General features: G+C 33.6%; 4 protein-coding genes across 6 annotated transcripts in view; 1 reads left to right on the forward strand and 3 right to left on the reverse strand.

Annotated features, from left to right (window-relative positions):
- LOC123685407 (sortilin-related receptor-like) overlaps window positions 1-14,214 on the reverse strand; it is a 28,909-nt gene extending 14,695 nt beyond the window's left edge. The window contains exons 1-10 of one of the 2 annotated variants that reach the window (XM_045625079.1): window positions 13,923-14,212; window positions 7,256-7,504; window positions 7,014-7,175; window positions 6,707-6,955; window positions 6,011-6,273; window positions 4,519-4,864; window positions 4,067-4,408; window positions 3,832-4,013; window positions 1,635-2,224; window positions 33-389 (exon numbers count right to left, since the gene is read on the reverse strand). In XM_045625079.1, the coding sequence (XP_045481035.1) occupies window positions 33-389; window positions 1,635-2,224; window positions 3,832-4,013; window positions 4,067-4,408; window positions 4,519-4,864; window positions 6,011-6,273; window positions 6,707-6,955; window positions 7,014-7,175; window positions 7,256-7,504; window positions 13,923-14,132 (2,950 nt within the window). In that variant the 5' untranslated portion in view covers window positions 14,133-14,212. Of the gene's footprint in view, window positions 1-32; window positions 390-1,634; window positions 2,225-3,831; window positions 4,014-4,066; window positions 4,409-4,518; window positions 4,865-6,010; window positions 6,274-6,706; window positions 6,956-7,013; window positions 7,176-7,255; window positions 7,505-13,922 lie in introns of both variants that reach the window. The other variant, XM_045625080.1, reaches the window with a different exon arrangement.
- A 125-nt stretch (window positions 14,215-14,339) lies between these two features.
- LOC123685408 (40S ribosomal protein S15) lies at window positions 14,340-15,557 on the forward strand. The gene is made up of 2 exons (XM_045625081.1): window positions 14,340-14,989; window positions 15,068-15,557. The coding sequence occupies exon 2, from the start codon at window positions 15,082-15,084 to the stop codon at window positions 15,520-15,522; it is 441 nt and encodes a 146-aa protein (XP_045481037.1). The 5' UTR covers window positions 14,340-14,989; window positions 15,068-15,081; the 3' UTR covers window positions 15,523-15,557.
- A 348-nt stretch (window positions 15,558-15,905) lies between these two features.
- On the reverse strand, window positions 15,906-18,227 carry LOC123684514 (galactosylgalactosylxylosylprotein 3-beta-glucuronosyltransferase I). Of its 2 annotated transcripts, none has more exons than XM_045623807.1 (5): window positions 17,950-18,227; window positions 17,421-17,752; window positions 17,190-17,336; window positions 17,045-17,132; window positions 15,906-16,424 (listed from the first exon to the last, which is right to left on the reverse strand). In XM_045623807.1, the coding sequence occupies exons 1-5, from the start codon at window positions 18,044-18,046 to the stop codon at window positions 16,147-16,149; spliced, it is 942 nt and encodes a 313-aa protein (XP_045479763.1). In that variant the 5' UTR covers window positions 18,047-18,227; the 3' UTR covers window positions 15,906-16,146. The 2 variants fall into 2 exon arrangements, with proteins under 2 accessions (XP_045479763.1, XP_045479762.1); XM_045623806.1 differs by having other exon boundaries at window positions 17,421-17,758.
- Window positions 18,228-18,411: 184 nt separating this feature from the next.
- LOC123684515 (protein D3-like) lies at window positions 18,412-19,173 on the reverse strand. The gene has a single exon (XM_045623808.1). It carries the CDS (start codon window positions 19,099-19,101, stop codon window positions 18,466-18,468), a length of 636 nt encoding a protein of 211 aa, XP_045479764.1. The 5' UTR covers window positions 19,102-19,173; the 3' UTR covers window positions 18,412-18,465.
- Window positions 19,174-19,423: the final 250 nt, after the last annotated feature.

Below are 19,423 nucleotides of genomic sequence, written 5' to 3' on the forward strand. Positions count from 1 at the left end.
AAAGCGAAATAGAATAATCTTCAAAGACTCACCAATATTGCTATCTTTATCTGCGGCAAATATCGAGATCGTTTTCCAATCATCCCAAAACATAGTATTCTTGAAAACAGCAACTGCGAATGGATGTAAAACATCTTTGCTATCCTTGATTACATACTTCATATCGTCCCCGTGTAGATCTGCAGAGGCTATATAATCTTGTTTTGCATCCACCCAGTATATTCTTTCGGCTATGTAATCAATAGTTATACCATTAGGCCATTCCACTATGGGTTTTTTGAATAATGGTTTTATGTGACTACCATCTAGGTCGGCGCGGTTCACTGACGGATTATCAGCTGACCAATCAGTCCAAAATAGGTAACCATGCTTAGGGTGAAGGGCAATACCTAAAAAAAAATTACATTACTTTCAGGGATCGTTCCTTGGGTAAAATACAGTGTTTTCCAATAAGAGCTATCAGTTTTGAAGCTGTCATCTTTTGACATTTGACAAGTAGTGGTGTAATTGGTTGACAAGTGGTTGGTGATTTCAGATCAACCAATACGCTCTATTAGTGATGACGTCACACACCGCCATTTTAGTTCTCCTGTCAGTGTTCGGAATCCAAACAAACAAATTGTCATTCATATTAGTACGTTGTCGTTGAAGAAATTGGCTTATTCTGATAAATAAGGTTATTTCTCTAATTCTGTGGTTATTCCGTTCATTCTTCCACATCTTGTAGAACAAAATCGTGCGAGAATATATCAGAAACGCACAGTTTTCATGGTTATATTTCATTATTCTATGTTGGTACTCCGAACTTTCCGCCACGGCTTTATCTGTCAATTCATCAATTTGCCTTAAAGAAATCAGTTCTGCCAACCAACATTTTTCAATGCAAAAATCACTAAAATATATTTATGGAAATATTTCATTCATTTCAATGAAAATGCAATGAATTAGAGAAAATAATGTATAATACTCGTACAGAAGGCTCATTCTACCACTCGTTCATTCCAAAACTCGCCACTTCGTGGTTCGTTTTTGAATTTTGAACTCGTGGAAGAATATCAATGCCTTCTGCACTTGTATTATAAATAACTATTAAGGAACGACTTTACTATTAATTGATAGACAGAAAGAACGAGATTAATGCCAGTAAGTTCGAACTTGAAGTTCAACTAATAAACACAGCTTTTTACAAAATCTGGAGAATGATACAGGATTCAAACTTACTGGTATTAACCTGTTCCTTCTGTCTAGCAATTAATACTGAAATCGTTCCTCAAATACTCTCATTTACGAAAATAAGCCAATTCCTTCAACGACAACGTACTAATTTGAATGACAATTTATTTGTTTGGATTCCGAACACTGACAGGAGAACCAAAAATGGCGGTGTGTGACGTCACACTAATAGAGCGTATCACAAACTTTGTCATCTAACTCAAGTGATTTGTCAGGTTTTCTATGCATCTTAGTTAGGTTATATGAAATGTCAATGAATTTTTAGAATAATTTGAAATTTAGTGCCAACAACATTCAAGAAAATTCACATACATTTAAATAATCACTTCATCAAACTAGAACAATTGAATAAAATATGAAATATGAATGAAAAACTAAAAGAATATCAAAATTATAATTACCTCTTGGTTTCTTCAAAACGTTCTCCCCTAAAATAGTCCTACGCATCCTACCACTATGATGAATGTCTGTTCTGATCAACTCGATTTTTGCCCTCTTACCATCAACAAAATAAAGAGTGTTGGAAATCCAATCGAAGGCCATACCCTCAATCGAAGCCAACTCATTGGAGACCAAAATTTCAGGAACACTACCGTTACTCAAACATTGTCTTCCGATAATGTCCAAATTAACGTCAGCCCAGAAAACGCAGTTATTCTTCATGTCGAAATCAATGGCAATAACATTCTTCAGATTTTTAACTGGCAATTCCTCCAACACTTTTGTCACAAGATTGAACCGTGATATCCTTTCTCTCTGGGCAAATAGTAGAAAATCGTCTACTTCAACAAATGGACATGGTACTTGATCAGGTAAATAGTGTTTTTCAAATCCAGCTTCGCACAGATCCCCCTGTATCTTTCTGTATCCTTTGGTCCTGTTGTAAAATTGTCCAGGAGGGCATTTCTCGGGCACTTTGTAGGGATCGATGAGTACCGTTTTGTTCCTTATGCAGTGTCCACGTTTACTAGTCCGGACAAATCCAAAATCGCTGGAAACAACAAAATCAGGTGGCATTCAAATAAAGCACGACATATACAGGGTGAAACTTGAAGTTGTGCATTAATTTTTACTATAGATTCCTCTCATCAAATAAAACACTTTTTTTCGTTGCCAATTTTCCAGATTCGGTTTGGGTAGAAAGTTATAAGCATTCAAATGCTTAAATTGCTCAAATGGTTGTAAGTTATAATCCAGCGAGCCTTGTAAATTATCTATGACTGATTATACAAAAAAAAAAAAAGCGCGGAAACATTGCCTTAACTGTATTCAAGGCATTTTCTTGCTCAGTGGTCGGTCCATAATTATTTTGTAGCCTGTATGGAATATGATACAAGGAGTTAGACCTACTGATTAGTTATTCAGAGAGTGACCGTTGAGGTTATAGGTATTATTTAGTCTTCTAAGGGATGTTGGTGTTCCTCAGGGAAATATCCTTGGGCCACTACTAACGGGTGTTTTTTTTCGAGGTATATAACTTTAAGTTGGCATTACTGTTCAAGATGGTGACCGATTTAACAGCTGTCAAGTGATTTATTCTCAGTTTGGTTTGGCAATTCATCATGAATCGACTCACGCCTGAACAACGCTTGCAAATAGTCCAATTTTATTTCGAAAATAATGGTTCTGTGCGGAATACGTATCGCGCACTACGTCCATTTTATTTTGTTTAGCGATGAAGCGCACTTCTGGTTGAATGGCTACGTCAACAAACAAAACTGCCGCATTTGGAGTGAAGCTTATCCTCAAGTCTATGTCGAAACACCGTTACATCCAGAAAAACTGACTGTTTGGTGCGCTTTATGGGCTGGTGGAATCATTGGTCCGTACTTCTTCAAAAACGATGATGGCCAGAACGTTACAGTCAATGGTGATCGGTATAGAGCCATGATTACTAACCTTTTCATTCCTGAATTGAACAACCATGATGTCCAGGAGCTGTGGTTCCAACAAGACGGCGCAACATGTCACACAGCTCGTGCCACAATCGATTTATTGAAAGACACGTTTGGTGACCGCCTAATTTCACGTTTTGGACCTGTGAATTGGCCTCCAAGATCTTGTGATTTAACACCGCTAGACTACTTTCTGTGAGGCTATGTAAAGTCATTGGTCTATGCGGATAAGCCACAAACCCTTGACCATTTGGAAGACAACATTCGTCGTGTTATTGCCGATATACGGCCACAAATGTTGGAAAAAGTAATCGAAAATTGGACGTCCAGATTGGACTACATCCGAGCCATCCGTGGCGGTCATATGCCAGAAATCATATTTAAAATGTAATGCCACAAGATTATCTTGCGGATAAATAAAATTCATGTCATCGTTGTTTCATTGCAATTTAAAGTTCTATAGCTCTAAAAAAAAACACCCTTTATATACATATCTTGGAATTCCTTCTCTTCTTTTAATTGTCCTATGCGCTTTCTAGTATTTGGACAAAAAAATATGGAATATATGCGCATTAAATTCTATTTGTGAGTAGCCAGACAGTGATCTTTGAATCTAGAGAGTTTTTTTGCTTGTTATTTCCCCAAAGAGGTCCTATTTGTGTATTTGACTCGATATTTTCATTGTGAATTTCAGTAATCTTACCATTCATAATCCAAGATATCGCAGTTACAAGGTTCCATTGAGATTGGGGCATCGTAATCCAGACCGTTATAACAATTCGAATGCGGCATTCTTCTTTGGTAGGTTCTTTGTTGGCCCATAATGCACGGGACATAGTTTCGACCACTTTCGCTTTGACTCGGAGACCAGGTTTTATAATCATCCTTTAAAATGATGTGTTATATTTTGTATCAGAGAATAAATGAATCAAACTTACTTTTGTGCAGTTGTATTGGAAAGCCTTCAACAGATCTACTTTTATTATGATCCATTTGTGATAATCTGGCAACGATCCGAACATGGTGAAAATGGTTGTATTTTCACCGGGTTCCGTCATCAAGCCGTACAATCTGAGAGTTTCATTGTGGAAAGGTGCTTGCTTCCATGTCTCCCCTTCATCTGTCGAGTACAGTATGTGTCTGGTTTCTCCTCTACTTTTGTAATATTTAACAGCAGTCAGCAAACCACCGTGATCGCCCATGTTGAAGAAATACAATTCTTTCAAGGCCTGTCGCCATGTCCAACCGGCATCGTTACTCACATAAACTCCGTAGTGTCCCTTAAAAAAAATTAAATAAAAAAAATGCTCCTCCACAGAACCACAGTTTTTTTCATTCAATTTGAAAAAGTATTTCCATCAATTAGGGATCGAATCTATTGAATTATTACCTTCAACGAATTTCCTATTACACCCGTTGCAATCAATTGACCAGGAGCTGATTTGCTAGAATGGATGCTGATTGTTTTAGTGTCCGGATATAAATAACTGAACTTCTGACTAAGATGTAAAGAGCAGTTATTATGAATGTCACAGCTTATAAGTTGCCCTTCATTGTCTCGCTGAGGTGCTCGAATTAGTCTCCAAGTAGCACCATGATCAAAAGTTATAACAGAGCCCAAGTTTTGAGGACCTAGATTAGAACCTTTCGGCTTGTTCACCACTCTTGAAGCAATGTAGATTCCGGACAAACCTTCGACTTTGTAGACATCAGCAAACGTTTCTTCAGCCATAAGCCTGATTTGGAAAAAAGTTCATTATAGTTGAATATATTTCAGTATCGTAATGTGTTCATTACAGTTCTAAAAACAGTGCTGTAATGAACTCATTACAGCATCGTTTTCAGTTATATTTTTCGTTTGGTAGTTGTCTAAACTGACTTCCAATCCTATCAAATTTCAACAAACGTCAATAACTGTCAATGTAAGTTGGATGTAGTGAAATGATTTGCAACATTATTTGCAATTTCTCTAAATTCTGATGGTGTTAAATCGATTTCGTTAGACATAATTCACGAATTTAATGCGTAATTGTAAATTATTTCAAAATTCGAAACGTACGATTCATATTCAAATTCCGTTATCTGTCAATTTTCGTAACAGTCACACCAACTGCCAAGATACAATACAAGTCACTAGGATATAATCTGAATTTTTCATTGAATTTCGAAAATATTTCACAATACTTGACTGAAATAGAGAAAATATCGTCTAATACTCTTCAAATGGTAGGCATTTGAACGACATTATTTTAAAAAAATAAATTCCCAAATAGTTTATTTTCATTTCAACATTTTTTCGACAAACAGATAATTTTTTCAATAGCTTTTTTACAGATTTGTCTGAATGAGACACCTAAGCTAAGCTTGTGTTGTGTAGCATCATTCAAACATTTACATTAACCAAAACAATCAAATGAGTAACCTTTGTGTTATTGTTCGATCTTATCTGTTATAGAACCTGCAATTCGATTGATAAAATCCAAGCTCAAAAATAATTCAATAATTGTATTTTTAGCAATAGATTTTAAATCCTGTTAATTCCTACTATCAGCCATCTCAACTGAATTGGTATAATCAGATAATAAATACCTTTAGGTTTACTTGAGTACACTTTTTTATCTCTTTCCACTAGATATCTCTAGCCTAGAGTAACTACTCACTAGGGGGCATGAACCTGAACTATTTTATATTTTTTTCCGAAATACAAAAAAAAATAATCCATATACACAGAATGATCCAATAAGAATTCAATTATTGAAAAAATCAAGTGGATGAAGTGACCTTAATGCAAACAAAATTAGCCAGTTCAATGTTATACCTATCTAATTATCTTTGGATCACCCTGTATACCAAGATCATTAATATTAAGTGATGCTACTTACTGCATTAAAGTTTCATGCCAAGTGTTATTAGGGAAATAGCAAAGTACATCTTCGAGTGAAAGGACGAATTCCACCGGACGATTTTTACCATCAAGGTTGTCAGACACATATAGATGAGAAATAGTCTTTCCATGGCTAACTGCAACCAGTGCTCTGTTTTCAGTAACATCAACAATAAAATAACTTTTCTTCTCGAGCTGGGTGTCGAAAATACATTTCCTCTGGGTTCCAAATTTATACGAAACGTAAAGATCCAAATTTCCCTAGAAATAAGTGTAATTCTACACATCTTTGCATCAACTTTGATATTGCCATGTATTTTCATTGAATTAATCGCTGCAACTACCGCTTACCAATTGTTGTGATTAATGATCAAGAATAATAATTTTATAAATTTATTATGATTATAATATCCGAAAATTAAAATTCCAGCAATTTGTTTATTCAATGAGGAAATCCTTAAAACATTGCTTCCAAATTCATTGAGTAATTCAAAATAAAAAGTAATTAGAATTAAATTTGAGATAAGCAGAATCTTTAGGCTCAAGATTAAACTTGAGTTTTTCAACTGCAATGATCAATTAATTTTTTTAGTTATCAACTTCAAATGATAACTAATCGAGAAGAATTTTTAATTAATAATGTTAATTAGTTCAGTTCAATCACCCAAAAAACTAATCTGAAAACCGTACTCACATTTTCTCCTTCTCTGGTTGTAAATATATAAGAATCTTTTATGAAAAGATCCTTAACCCTTCTAGCATATCTTAATATTGGTGGTTTCTTAAACATTGTCGGAGAATACATTATTGTACCGGCTTTTGAAGGTTCAAGTCTATATTCAATGAGATGTGGATTGTCAAAGGAATCTTTTAGCCATTGTAACTGTACTACGAAGTCTCTAGAGAGCGTGAAAGTTCTTCCAAAATCTTCTGTTAAATATACCTGAAAGAGATTGAATAGTACCACAATACGACCAAAATCGTGCCCAAAATATACTCACTTTCATTTCTGGATCGATTTTATCATGAACGAAAAAAGTATTGGAGTAGTACTCATGGAACAATATATCACTCGGAGTAAATTCCAAATCTATTCTTCTAGTTGTTTTACCATAGTCTGTGGTAAGAAAAATAGCTTTGTGCTTGGTGTCAGTGAATATGAACTGCAAAAAAAAAATGGATGATGAAAAACGTACAAGACTATTTTTTGTCACAGAATCTAATTATCGATAAATAGTCTTACATGGGTGTTATATCTGGGATGATTATAGAATTTGTCCAACGTTGATACCTCTCTATTCTTCAATTTGAATTGATCAATTTTTTCCTCGTATGTGTCACCATAATCGTAGGAAATGTATACTGAAGAAGGGCTAACAGGTGTGATATCAGATAAAGGTGCGGGATCTCTTGCAAGGCAAATGATGACGCTACTTCCTTCTCCAACCCAATGAACCATCAGTTGTTTATGCCTGTCATCAAGCTCTTTAACCTGGCAATGAAAAAAGAACAGTTCAGTGAAATTACCAATATTGTTGAGATATTATTTATGGAATTGACATTCAAAATTGCATAATTCCTAAACTGTTGATTGTAGCAGTAGGGGCCTAAAATATTCATCATACAGAATTTTTTCATTTTTGGTTCCATACTATCCAAATTATATAGTCTGAAAACTACAGGAAAACTGAGAACTCATAATAATCAATATGGCATTCGAAATTTTCACATTCCCAAAAAAATTCTTGGAACAATAGATGACAATGGCTAAAAATGATTTTAATAAAAGAATAAAATCGTATTCTGATTGTTTGGATTCTACAAATTCAGGATCTCTTCAAATGTACAAATAGTGGTGGTTTAAAATTTATTTTCCCTAAGCCTCATATATTAAAAGTTTTTTTTAGTTGAAGATACCAAATACATTCTCTTATAGTTTAATCCTTCCGTAGATTATCAGAATTCTAGAATAATGTAATTTATCTTTGCAGATAAAATTTTGCAATACATGAAATTCAATGATTCTCCTAACTTGCACGAGCTTCTGAGAAGTATAAAAAAGCCAAGGTAAAAATAGTAAACATTCACCGGTGTGAAGTTATCCACATCCACAAGTACACCCCGAGCCAAAAGTAGGGTCCAAGCAAAAAATGGTATATTTATGATTTTCAATATGAAAATAGATAGTAATTTGTTATTTGACTCAAGCAATACAAACTTTGCATATTTTTTTCTATTATTGAACATTTTTTAGCAATTCAGAGGGTTGTTAATGTTGTTAAATTTTCATAACTAGTTAAAATTTCATAACTTTTTTGTTTGAAATAGTACCGTGTTCTGCTTTTAGTATGTGGTAAACAGAGGAAAACTGAATCAAATGACATACCCCACATAGTTTGTCAGGCCTCGGGGAGGAAGGGAAACTGCGGTTTTGGGGGTATTTTCTAGATAAAAATTCATAACTTTTTTGTTTGAAATAGTACCGTGTTCTGCTTTTAGTATGTGATAAACAGATGAAAACTGAATCTAATGACATACCCCACATAGTTTGTCAGGTCTCGGGGAGGGAGGGAAACTGCGGTTTTGGGAGTATTTTCTAGATAAAATTCATAACTTTTTTGTTTGAATTAGTACCGTGTTCTGCTTTCTGTATATGGTAAACAGATGAAAACTGAATCAAATGACATACCCCACATAGATTGTCAGGCCTCGGGAAGGGGGGATTTTTATCTAGAAAATACCCCCAAAATCGAAATTTCCTCCCTACTCGAGGCCTGACAAACTATGTGGGGTATGTCATTAGATTCAGTTTTCCTCTGTTTACCACATACTAAAAGCAGAACACGGTACTAATTCAAACAAAAAAGTTATGAAATTTTATCTAGAAAATACCCCCAAAACCGCAGTTTCCCTCCCTCCCCGAGGCCTGATAAACTATGTGGGGTATGTCATTAGATTCAGTTTTCCTCTGTTTACCACATACTAAAAGCAGAACACGGTACTAATTCAAACAAAAAAGTTATGAATTTTTATCTAGAAAATACCCCCAAAATCGAAATTTTCCCCCTCACCGAGGCCTGACAAATTATGTGGGGTATGTCATTAGATTCAGTTTTCCTCTGTTTATCACATACTAAAAGCAGAACACGGTACTAATTCAAACAAAAAAGTTATGAAATTTTATCTAGAAAATACCCCCAAAACCGCAGTATCCCTCCCTCCCCGAGGCCTGACAAACTATGTGGGGTATGTCATTTCATTCAGTTTCTCTCTGTTTACCACATACTGAAAGCAGAACACGGTACTATTTCAAACAAAAAATTTATGAATTTTTATCTAGAAAATACCACCAAAATCGAAAAATCCCTCCTCCCCGAGGCCTGACAAACTATATGAGGTATGTCATTTTATTCAGTTTTCTTCTGTTTATCACATACTGAAAGCAGAACGCGGTAATATTTCAAACAAAAAAGTTCTGAATTTTTATCTAGAAAATACCTCCAAAATCGAAATTTTCCCCCTCCCCGAGGCCTGACAAACTATGTGGGGTATGTCATGAGGTTCAGTTTTCCTCTGTTCACCACATACTAAAAGCAGAACACGGTACTAATTCAAACAAAAAAGTTATTAATTTTTATCTAGAAAATACCCCCAAAATCGAAATTTTCCCCCTCCCCGAGGCCTGACAAACTATGTGGGGTATGTCATTAGGTTCAGTTTTCCTCTGTTCACCACATACTAAAAGCAGAACACGGTACTAATTCAAACAAAAAAGTTATGAATTTTTATCTAGAAAATACCCCCAAAACCGCAGTTTCCCTCCCTCCCCGAGGCCTGACAAACTATGTGGGGTATGTCATTTGATTCAGTTTTCCTCTGTTCACCACATACTAAAAGCAGAACACGGTACTAATTCAAACAAAAAAGGTATGAATTTTTATCTAGAAAATACCCCCAAAACCGCAGTTTCCCTCCCTCCCCGAGGCCTGACAAACTATGTGGGGTATGTCATTTGATTCAGTTTTCCTCTGTTTACCACATACTAAAAGCAGAACACGGTACTAATTCAAACAAAAAAGTTATGAATTTTTATCTAGAAAATACCCCCAAAACCGCAGTTTCCCTCCCTCCCCGAGGCCTGACAAACTATGTGGGGTATGTCATTTGATTCAGTTTTCCTCTGTTTACCACATACTAAAAGCAGAACATGGTACTAATTCAAACAAAAAAGTTATGAATTTTTATCTAGAAAATACCCCCAAAACCGCAGTTTCCCTCCCTCCCCGAGGCCTGACAAACTATGTGGGGTATGTCATTTGATTCAGTTTTCCTCTGTTCACCACATACTAAAAGCAGAACACGGTACTAATTCAAACAAAAAAGTTATGAATTTTTATCTAGAAAATACCCCCAAAACCGCAGTTTCCCTCCCTCCCCGAGGCCTGACAAACTATGTGGGGTATGTCATTTGATTCAGTTTTCCTCTGTTTACCACATACTAAAAGCAGAACACGGTACTAATTCAAACAAAAAAGTTATGAATTTTTATCTAGAAAATACCCCCAAAACCGCAGTTTCCCTCCCTCCCCGAGGCCTGACAAACTATGTGGGGTATGTCATTTGATTCAGTTTTCCTCTGTTCACCACATACTAAAAGCAGAACACGGTACTAATTCAAACAAAAAAGTTATGAATTTTTATCTAGAAAATACCCCCAAAACCGCAGTTTCCCTCCCTCCCCGAGGCCTGACAAACTATGTGGGGTATGTCATTTGATTCAGTTTTCCTCTGTTCACCACATACTAAAAGCAGAACACGGTACTAATTCAAACAAAAAAGTTATGAATTTTTATCTAGAAAATACCCCCAAAACCGCAGTTTCCCTCCCTCCCCGAGGCCTGACAAACTATGTGGGGTATGTCATTTGATTCAGTTTTCCTCTGTTTACCACATACTAAAAGCAGAACACGGTACTAATTCAAACAAAAAAGTTATGAATTTTTATCTAGAAAATACCCCCAAAACCGCAGTTTCCCTCCCTCCCCGAGGCCTGACAAACTATGTGGGGTATGTCATTTGGTTCAGTTTTCCTCTGTTCACCACATACTAAAAGCAGAACACGGTACTAATTCAAACAAAAAAGTTATGAATTTTTATCTAGAAAATACCCCCAAAACCGCAGTTTCCCTCCCTCCCCGAGGCCTGACAAACTATGTGGGGTATGTCATTTGATTCAGTTTTCCTCTGTTTACCACATACTAAAAGCAGAACACGGTACTATTTCAAACAAAAAAGTTATGAAATTTTAACTAGAATCGGCCCCTATAACAGCATTAACAACCCTCTGAATTGCTAAAAAATGTTCAATAATAGAAAAAAATATGCCAAGTTTGTATTGCTTGAGTCAAATAATAAATTACTATCCATTTTCATATTGAAAATCACAAATATACCATTTTTTGCTTGGACTCTACTTTTGGCTCGGAGTGTACTTGTGGATGTGGATAACTTCACACCGGTTAAACATTCCAAGTTTATGTTTCTATACTGGATATTTTTTAGAAATGATTTTTATTCCATTTCACGTCATTCGCCTTTCGAGTGAACAATTCAAGTTTCTATACCAAGGATCAGATTATTTCTTGAGAAATAAAACGAACTGCGCCTTTGTTATCATTTAATAAATTATTGAATTGCATATAATGACCGCTGCCTTATGAATATAATTATGTTTTTGAGATGGAAAACCTTGTTTTTAAAAAAACTTCATTTACAAGAAAAAGACGAAAGGTACAGGGTGGGCAAATTTCGATGTTTTAGCACTACAACTTTTAAACCAGATGAGATAGACAAAATCTGATACCCCATTCTCGATCTCTTTTTCTGAGAAACTTACAAGGGTAGTATTCATTTTGGGCTACCTTCTTTTGTTTTCGAGTTATAAGCGAAAATTGGAAAAATGGCGATATTGAAAAACATTTATATCTCCGCTAATACTGATGATAGAGTTCTGAAATTAAAACATTATACAGGCACTTTTTTACGTAGAATCCAGTGGCGTGCTTGTTTTTTCAAAAGGGTCTTTAATTACGAAGCTATGACACAAAGTTATGTTTTTTCAAATGGGAACACTAGATTTTTGTGTTTTTGTATTCGATGTAAAACTAGTTTCTATCAAATCGTGAATTATTGAAAAAATTCAGGATATTGTGGTCAATTCAGTGAATCTACCAAGGTTATTTTGAATTTTAATTTATAAATAGCAAGTAGAAAACTGCATAGCAGTATTCTTCATCAGTCCAACCAAGAATTATCAATAAATGATTAATATATAACAAAATCTTATCGGTTCACGACCTATCTCTTCGTGAGTCAGCTATCTCAAATAATTCTGGTCATGGGATAGGACGTAATTCTGATTCACCCTTCTTAGGAAATCACAAGTTTTAATATCAAGATATCTTTTCATGACCAACGCTCGATAAAAATTAAATAAAAACTTAATAATGGAACTATTTCCACCATTTTCCAAGAATGTACCTTGAAATGTTGAATAATCATTTAACTTTTATCTACATATGAATATTCAATTCATAATCTTGAAATTTTTAAACCTTCTTTGTTTTTGAAATACTGATGCATAGGAGTTGAATGTTTGAAAAATACTGCAAATGAAATATACAGCAAAATATAAAAAACATCCTACTAATTTCATGTTTATGTAAAATTGTTAGGATATTTTCTTATTTTAGAAAATTCAACAAAAAGGAAATATTTTAAAAATAATATGAATACTCCATTCATGATCACGAAATCATTGGAACATTTTTTAATTTCAGAGTACAGAGCAGAGGTAAAAGATTTTGAATATATGATATTTTCCAATTTAGATGAAATATTTCCGATACAATTTAAATAAACTTTTTTATTATGAAGTGCGGACGTTGTGAGATCAATTACCAATAACAGAGTAATATTAATATTTACACAATATTATGATTGTAAAAATTTTGTAGAATGTATTTCATAATATATTAGGAAATTTTTTAATTTTGGAGTGCCTGCTCAATATTGGTAAAAAGTTTTCAATAGAATATAAATAAAATATCATTGATCTATAATTGATAATCATGAAATTATTACTGAAGGAATTTATTTAGAAGTTCAATGTGAAAAAAATCGAAGAACACTAGTTTTTTTCTACTTTATTGGTCTGAATACTACTTTTGTACTTTTTGGTAATAATTCAAAGCAAAATGAAAACTGATGGTCAGATTCTTAACTTAGGATAGAAATTTCAATGAAAAGCCGTTTCTTATACTGCTGGGATTCCCCCACATACTAAAAAAAGTCTATAGACTTTAATTATTATTTAGGGGAATCCATATATGGATTCCCCGAAATAAATAATTTCATCAAAAAGTTATAGAACTGCAAAATTTTACACTAGGTTTTTCGCGGTAAAAAAAATTCTGTTTAATATACCTATTTGAAAGAACCCCATATTCCCAAGTTCATGATCAACTTTTCGAGATATGATTTTATTTAATTTAGCTTTCTTGTTTTTCGCCATCAAAATTCATGGATCAGAACAACAGAATTTTGTAAGTTTCAGGCAAATAGCACTTACTAAATTTATTGCAATGGGGGTATAATTTATCGTGTTTAGTATTATATTTGATCATGATTGTAATTTACAGCATAAGTAAAAATTGACCATTTTCTTTTTATACTAGTGAAATGAACAATGAAATCAAATATCATCCTCAATTTCTAGAATTTAATTATAGCCGATTTGAAAGCCGGAAAATCTAGCAGTGTCATCACAAACGTCAGAATGGTGATGTGTTTATATTTTTTATACGTTTCAAAATAAAGCTTTGTTGTGAAGGAAAATGAACAATGTTTACCTTGACATTTATAGGGCTTGTTATATTATTATTGTTATCAGCAGCCCTTCTACGTCTAGTTAAGGAAGATACATCTTGATCCTCATCCAAATTGAATGTGTACAGCCCTTTTATAGTAGAATCTGCATTTCCACTTAATGTATTTTGATGTGTATGAACCGTATTTAAATAAACAGCAAAAATGAGGGTAAATATCAAAAACACTCTCATTTTGATGACATTTGTATTAACTCCGCACAAACACAACCACTAACGGTCAGCTGTTTACTAAAAAACAATAGATGGATAATCCAAGTGTTGTCAATCTCGCAATAAGCATGCGTGAAAATATATCAATAGATGATTTAGGTATAATTTACTTGAAGGAAATAGAATGCATGTAAAATGTTCAATGTCCTATATGAGTGCATTTAATGACAAACAATCTTAGATTGCAAAATCCTGAAATTCAAATTGAAACAATGACATTCTCGAACAAAATAGAGGTTATGTCATTCTTCAAATTAAATTATTGATATTTTTACTGATTCATTCATAACAACCGGGATTATTGCTTTATAAGATAATTATGTACCCACTTATTCAATAGAAGTAATTGAGGATATATTATGAAGTGCCTACAGTAAACTTGAATAAATTAGTTAACGCTGCATAATGGCTTGCTCGAAAATATAATTGAATATTCTTTTATATTATTCTAAATCCTGAAGTCTCTGTTCTATAGATAAACAAGAGATTAAAGATGCCTAAACATCAAGATAAATTAAACATTTTTGATTATTTCACAGGATGAAAAAATTAAAAGATAAATATATATGAGCAGTTTTTTCTTGTGGCAATTGTGAATTTACTTAGTATAGTACTATTAAAATTATAAAATTCAATTTTTATTTCTTCTAAAATGTGTTTTATTCTGGGAGAAACAATAATCACAACAGAGTCTGAGGAGGGAAAAAAGTTTAAGAAATCTATGGTTTCCATTTTGAACAATTATCTTTGACGTACTTCTGTGTTTCGTTGAAAAGAGTCTTTCATTTTGTGAAGTCGTGACATTTGATTTAGCACGTGTAAGTTATCTTTAATTTTGATTTTATTTATGTTATATATTTATATTTTTTACTAAATCAACTCAATTTCTTCAATAGAAAACTCGGTCAAAATGGCGGAAACCGAAGCTATCAAGAAAAAACGTACTTTCAAAAAGTTCACCTATAGAGGTGTGGATCTGGACCAGCTTCTAGATATCTCTACCGAACAACTTTCGGAATTGATGAACTGCCGTGCTAGAAGGCGTTTCAGTCGTGGATTGAAGAGGAAACCTATGGCCTTGTTGAAAAAACTCCGTAAGGCTAAAAAAGAAGCACCCCCTCTAGAAAAACCAGAGATCGTGAAAACCCACCTGAGAAACATGATCATTGTACCAGAAATGGTAGGATCAATTGTTGGTGTCTACAATGGTAAAGCCTTCACACAAGTGGAAGTTAAGCCAGAAATGATCGGCCACTATTTGGGAGAGTTCTCTTTGACTTACAAACCAGTTAAACACGGAAGACCAGGTATTGGTGCTACCCACAGCAGTAGATTCATACCCCTCAAGTAATCTATGTAATATGTAATTAATAAATGTTCTAAAAAAAATTTTAGCTTCTTTTCATCATTCCGATAGTTCACATCATATTGTATTCTTAGAGAAATTATTTATTGTGAGGAGTGTAATAACCAAAGTAGTTCATTTTACAGGTGAGTGTATTGGACTTGAAGTTATGAATGAACAGTATAAGATTGTTTATTTTAACTGATTTCTTTGAATATTGTAGATCAGTATTCTTTGAGAAGTCGTTATTGTTTTCTCACATATCGAACATCTTTGAATAATTTATTTACTCATTATGTGCCAATGAAGTTGAGCTATTAGATATTAATTATTATTTCTGTTAATCTTTTAGAAATATGTTTGGTGAAAAGGAAAATGACAAAAATCTATTATATCCCACAATTCTTCCCTTTTATTACTTGTATTTCAACGTCTACAAAGTACACTGTTTAATTATGGTAATGAAATAAATAATATAAAATCGTTCTTAAATTCAAATAAGAGTATTAAATCAATGTGAAAGCATTATCAAAAACTTCTTGACCGATAATCTATCACAGGAAACATTCGAAGATAATATGGTAAGCTAATACTTGAGAATTAAATCATTTTTCATGTAATTTTAAGGTATCACACTTCAAATCCAGGTACAGTGCCTTTGACATTAGGCTTCTCCGTTCTAGTATGCCACACATAAACTTTTGTACAGTTGTCTGCCAAAGGTTCAAGGTCTTCTTTTGTAGTGAAATAAGCTAAAAATTGACTTTCTTGATACCCTCGTTCCATCCGATAGGAAAACACTGCTTCGGGTTTTTCCAAAATCAAATCAATATTTATTCCGAAACCTGCCATATCTATGGCAAAAGGTCTATCTGGCTTCCAACCACTTTTGTAACTTGTTACTCTACCTGAAAAGAAAAAATCACAAATCTTAAAACTAACATATATAATAATCAAGAGGCGAAGTTAAGCATAGCTACTTTTACTCAACCTCTATAAAAAAAAGCAACATTTGTAATAACAAATTAAAATTACAATTCTTGAAAATAATACGATAAACTGAACACAAAATTATATTCTGTTGAAAACATACGAAAAAAAAAAGATAAACATATTACATATGCAAACTTTTTCACCCTGCAACTGCAACAGTAATTTTTTTAAATTCCGTTTTAAAAACATCTCTGAATGTGTTTTGTAACTTAAAGGAACTGAGTTATAAACATTGACTGCATTGTGAGTGAAACCTCGAAACGGAAAGAAGAAATCATGGCAACTGTAGAGTATGATAATGGCGTATACAACGTCCATGCAAACCTCCCCTGTATATGAGTCTCTCCCTAAGGTAGGGTGGAGCAGAGGTTATAAGGACACGATATGATAATAAAAGGCAAATATAGGAAAATTTTGAAAGAGTAATTCTTTTTCCCCCCGTTGTGAGAGTTGCACATATTTGAAGGTTTTGAGACTCCTTAATAATGGTCGAAATTGCCTTAATTTCAATTAAATTCTAAACAATATTACCCACCTGTCTCAGGGTCCAAGAGAGGCGTTTCTAGATTCAATCCACCAACTAAACCTACTGGCCAAACTCCCACTTTGTGCACCTTCATAATCTGAAGAAATTAATAAATTAGCAGACAAGAACATTTTACCAAACATTGATTATGTACTTCCTCAAATATCTTCACATCGTAAGTATTATCATCGTCCATAAAGAATATTACTTTTTTTGATCCATGTGGCTTTATGTGTTCCCTGATCCATTTCAGAGCAGCATTTCTTTGTTCTACACCCCTGTGTTTTTTCCATCTAGGATCCTAGAAGCATAACACCATCAATAAATTAGGTCATATTCATTGTTTAGTGAAAATTTATATTTAAATAAGACAGCTTGTTCATACTTTTGCCTTTAGTGTTTGGAATTGTGGTGTTTTAGCGTTGAGATGTACATATCCAAAACGCGAATCACCAGCATCATCTATTCTTCTCAATAAATTAGTTACCAAAGCAGTCTTTTCTTCGGAATCTTCAATCAGTATCCATTTAATGTTCACCTTGAATGATGCTAGAGTTAATGTTTGGAGAACCTGAATCAGATCTGCCTTTTGTACATATCTCCAATATGTTGGAGTGACACAATAAATGGTAACTGGATTAATATTCCTTTCCAAACTTAAAGGAAAACGATTAATGTTTTCTTGGTATTCTAATTCTTCTTTCAACTCTTCAACTCCTGACACTCAAAAATAAGAAAATATATTTGATAGTTCATCTTTTATGATTATAATATTCATTAACGCAAGAATAAAAATATATTGTTTCAGAAGGTCAAAGTTGCAAAATATATAGTTTTATTGAGATTCAATTCATATTCTATAAGCAAAATCTGGTGAAATTATTCACCTCATAAAATAATATTGTTAAGTTTACCTGATTCTATGCTATATAATTTCCATATAATAATAAAAACCACAATACTGGTGGCACCAACTAATATTCTTGGTTTCTTCATTTTAGGTACCATCATTCATTTCCTTTATTATTTATCCTTGACATCCTTTATTTCAATAGTTTCATTGTAATAATTAATCCTCATGAGATAAGATTTTGAAGAATGAACATTTCGTTTTCCCATTTATTTACAGAGTTTTAATTTGAAAAAATAATCAAAACATTAATCAAACATCATTTTGACAAGAATAAAAAAATAATACAGTTAGGTTATTTTGATAAACTATAGAAGAAATATAGTTTTGAAGTGGCCTTCTTCCTTTTCAAACCCTTCATAAAAATTTTTCAAATAAAACATAATAAAAATTAAGTGGAATTGAAGAAATCATTCCCTTTTAAAAATATGCATATGAGGTTTATTTTAAAAACTAGAATCAAGTATAGAATATCAAATGTGTATTTCATGTTTTGCGGTAAGTTATAATAAATCTATCGTTATTTTAATCCCAATTGTCGATTTATATTTTCAACGTAGCAATCCCATTCGGCTTTAAAGAAGTTGCCAGCTTGTGGTTCTCCCAAACTGTATCTTTGTACAAAGCATTCTAAACTGAACTTGGGTCTTCCTTCAACGCAACAATTTGAGATGAATTTCTCTTTAAAATTCACTTCGCAACACTGTTGGTATACCAAAAAAGTATATCTATGAAATCCTGTATTCCTTGGAGGAGCTGGACCAACGTATGAAGCAATGGTTCTTCCTCTTTCGATTGCCCCGCAGGGGATATTGCCCACCAACCAATGTAACCAGCTCCTACATGATGGCATAACCCTGCAGGGTGCATCCGGATCTAACATAATAAGTGTATAAAGCTTATCAGGATTAGCACACCATTTAACACATGGTTCATCTTTGCAATCTATTGGGTTCAACTCATTCCCCAAGTCTGCACAGACCCTCCTATAAGCAACGAAGAGGGCTTCACATGGTGCTTTGGCAAGAAGCTCTGGAACCAAACCGCAACAGCCAAATCTTTGAGGAGGTGTTGCAGAACCACAATGACAATGGCATGATCGTTTCAAAATAAGTTTGAGCTGTGGAAGTATTCTAAAATTTATTATTTTATTCATTTTTTTGCACTGTAATTTTCATTCATTATGACACATGATCGAATAATCATTCCAAGTTTCAAAATTTCACGGTGGATCGCATCATCAGAACCAGAGAAAGTTCAGTAGAAATATCGAAAAAAAATTACCCAACATTTCTATTACCACAAAACCGACGCAGTTAAGATTTTGGATGTATACCTATCATGAAGATGTAATATCTTATTATTTTATATCAGTAGTGAGAAGGGCACACAATAGGAATTCATATATCGGGATGATATAGACTGCGCAAAAAAATTAACGCACATTCTGAAAATCTCAATTTTAATGAAAGTTAACT

The sequence above is a fragment of the Harmonia axyridis genome, chromosome 7, assembly GCF_914767665.1.
Source record: "Harmonia axyridis chromosome 7, icHarAxyr1.1, whole genome shotgun sequence".
Lineage (NCBI taxonomy): Eukaryota > Metazoa > Arthropoda > Insecta > Coleoptera > Coccinellidae > Harmonia > Harmonia axyridis.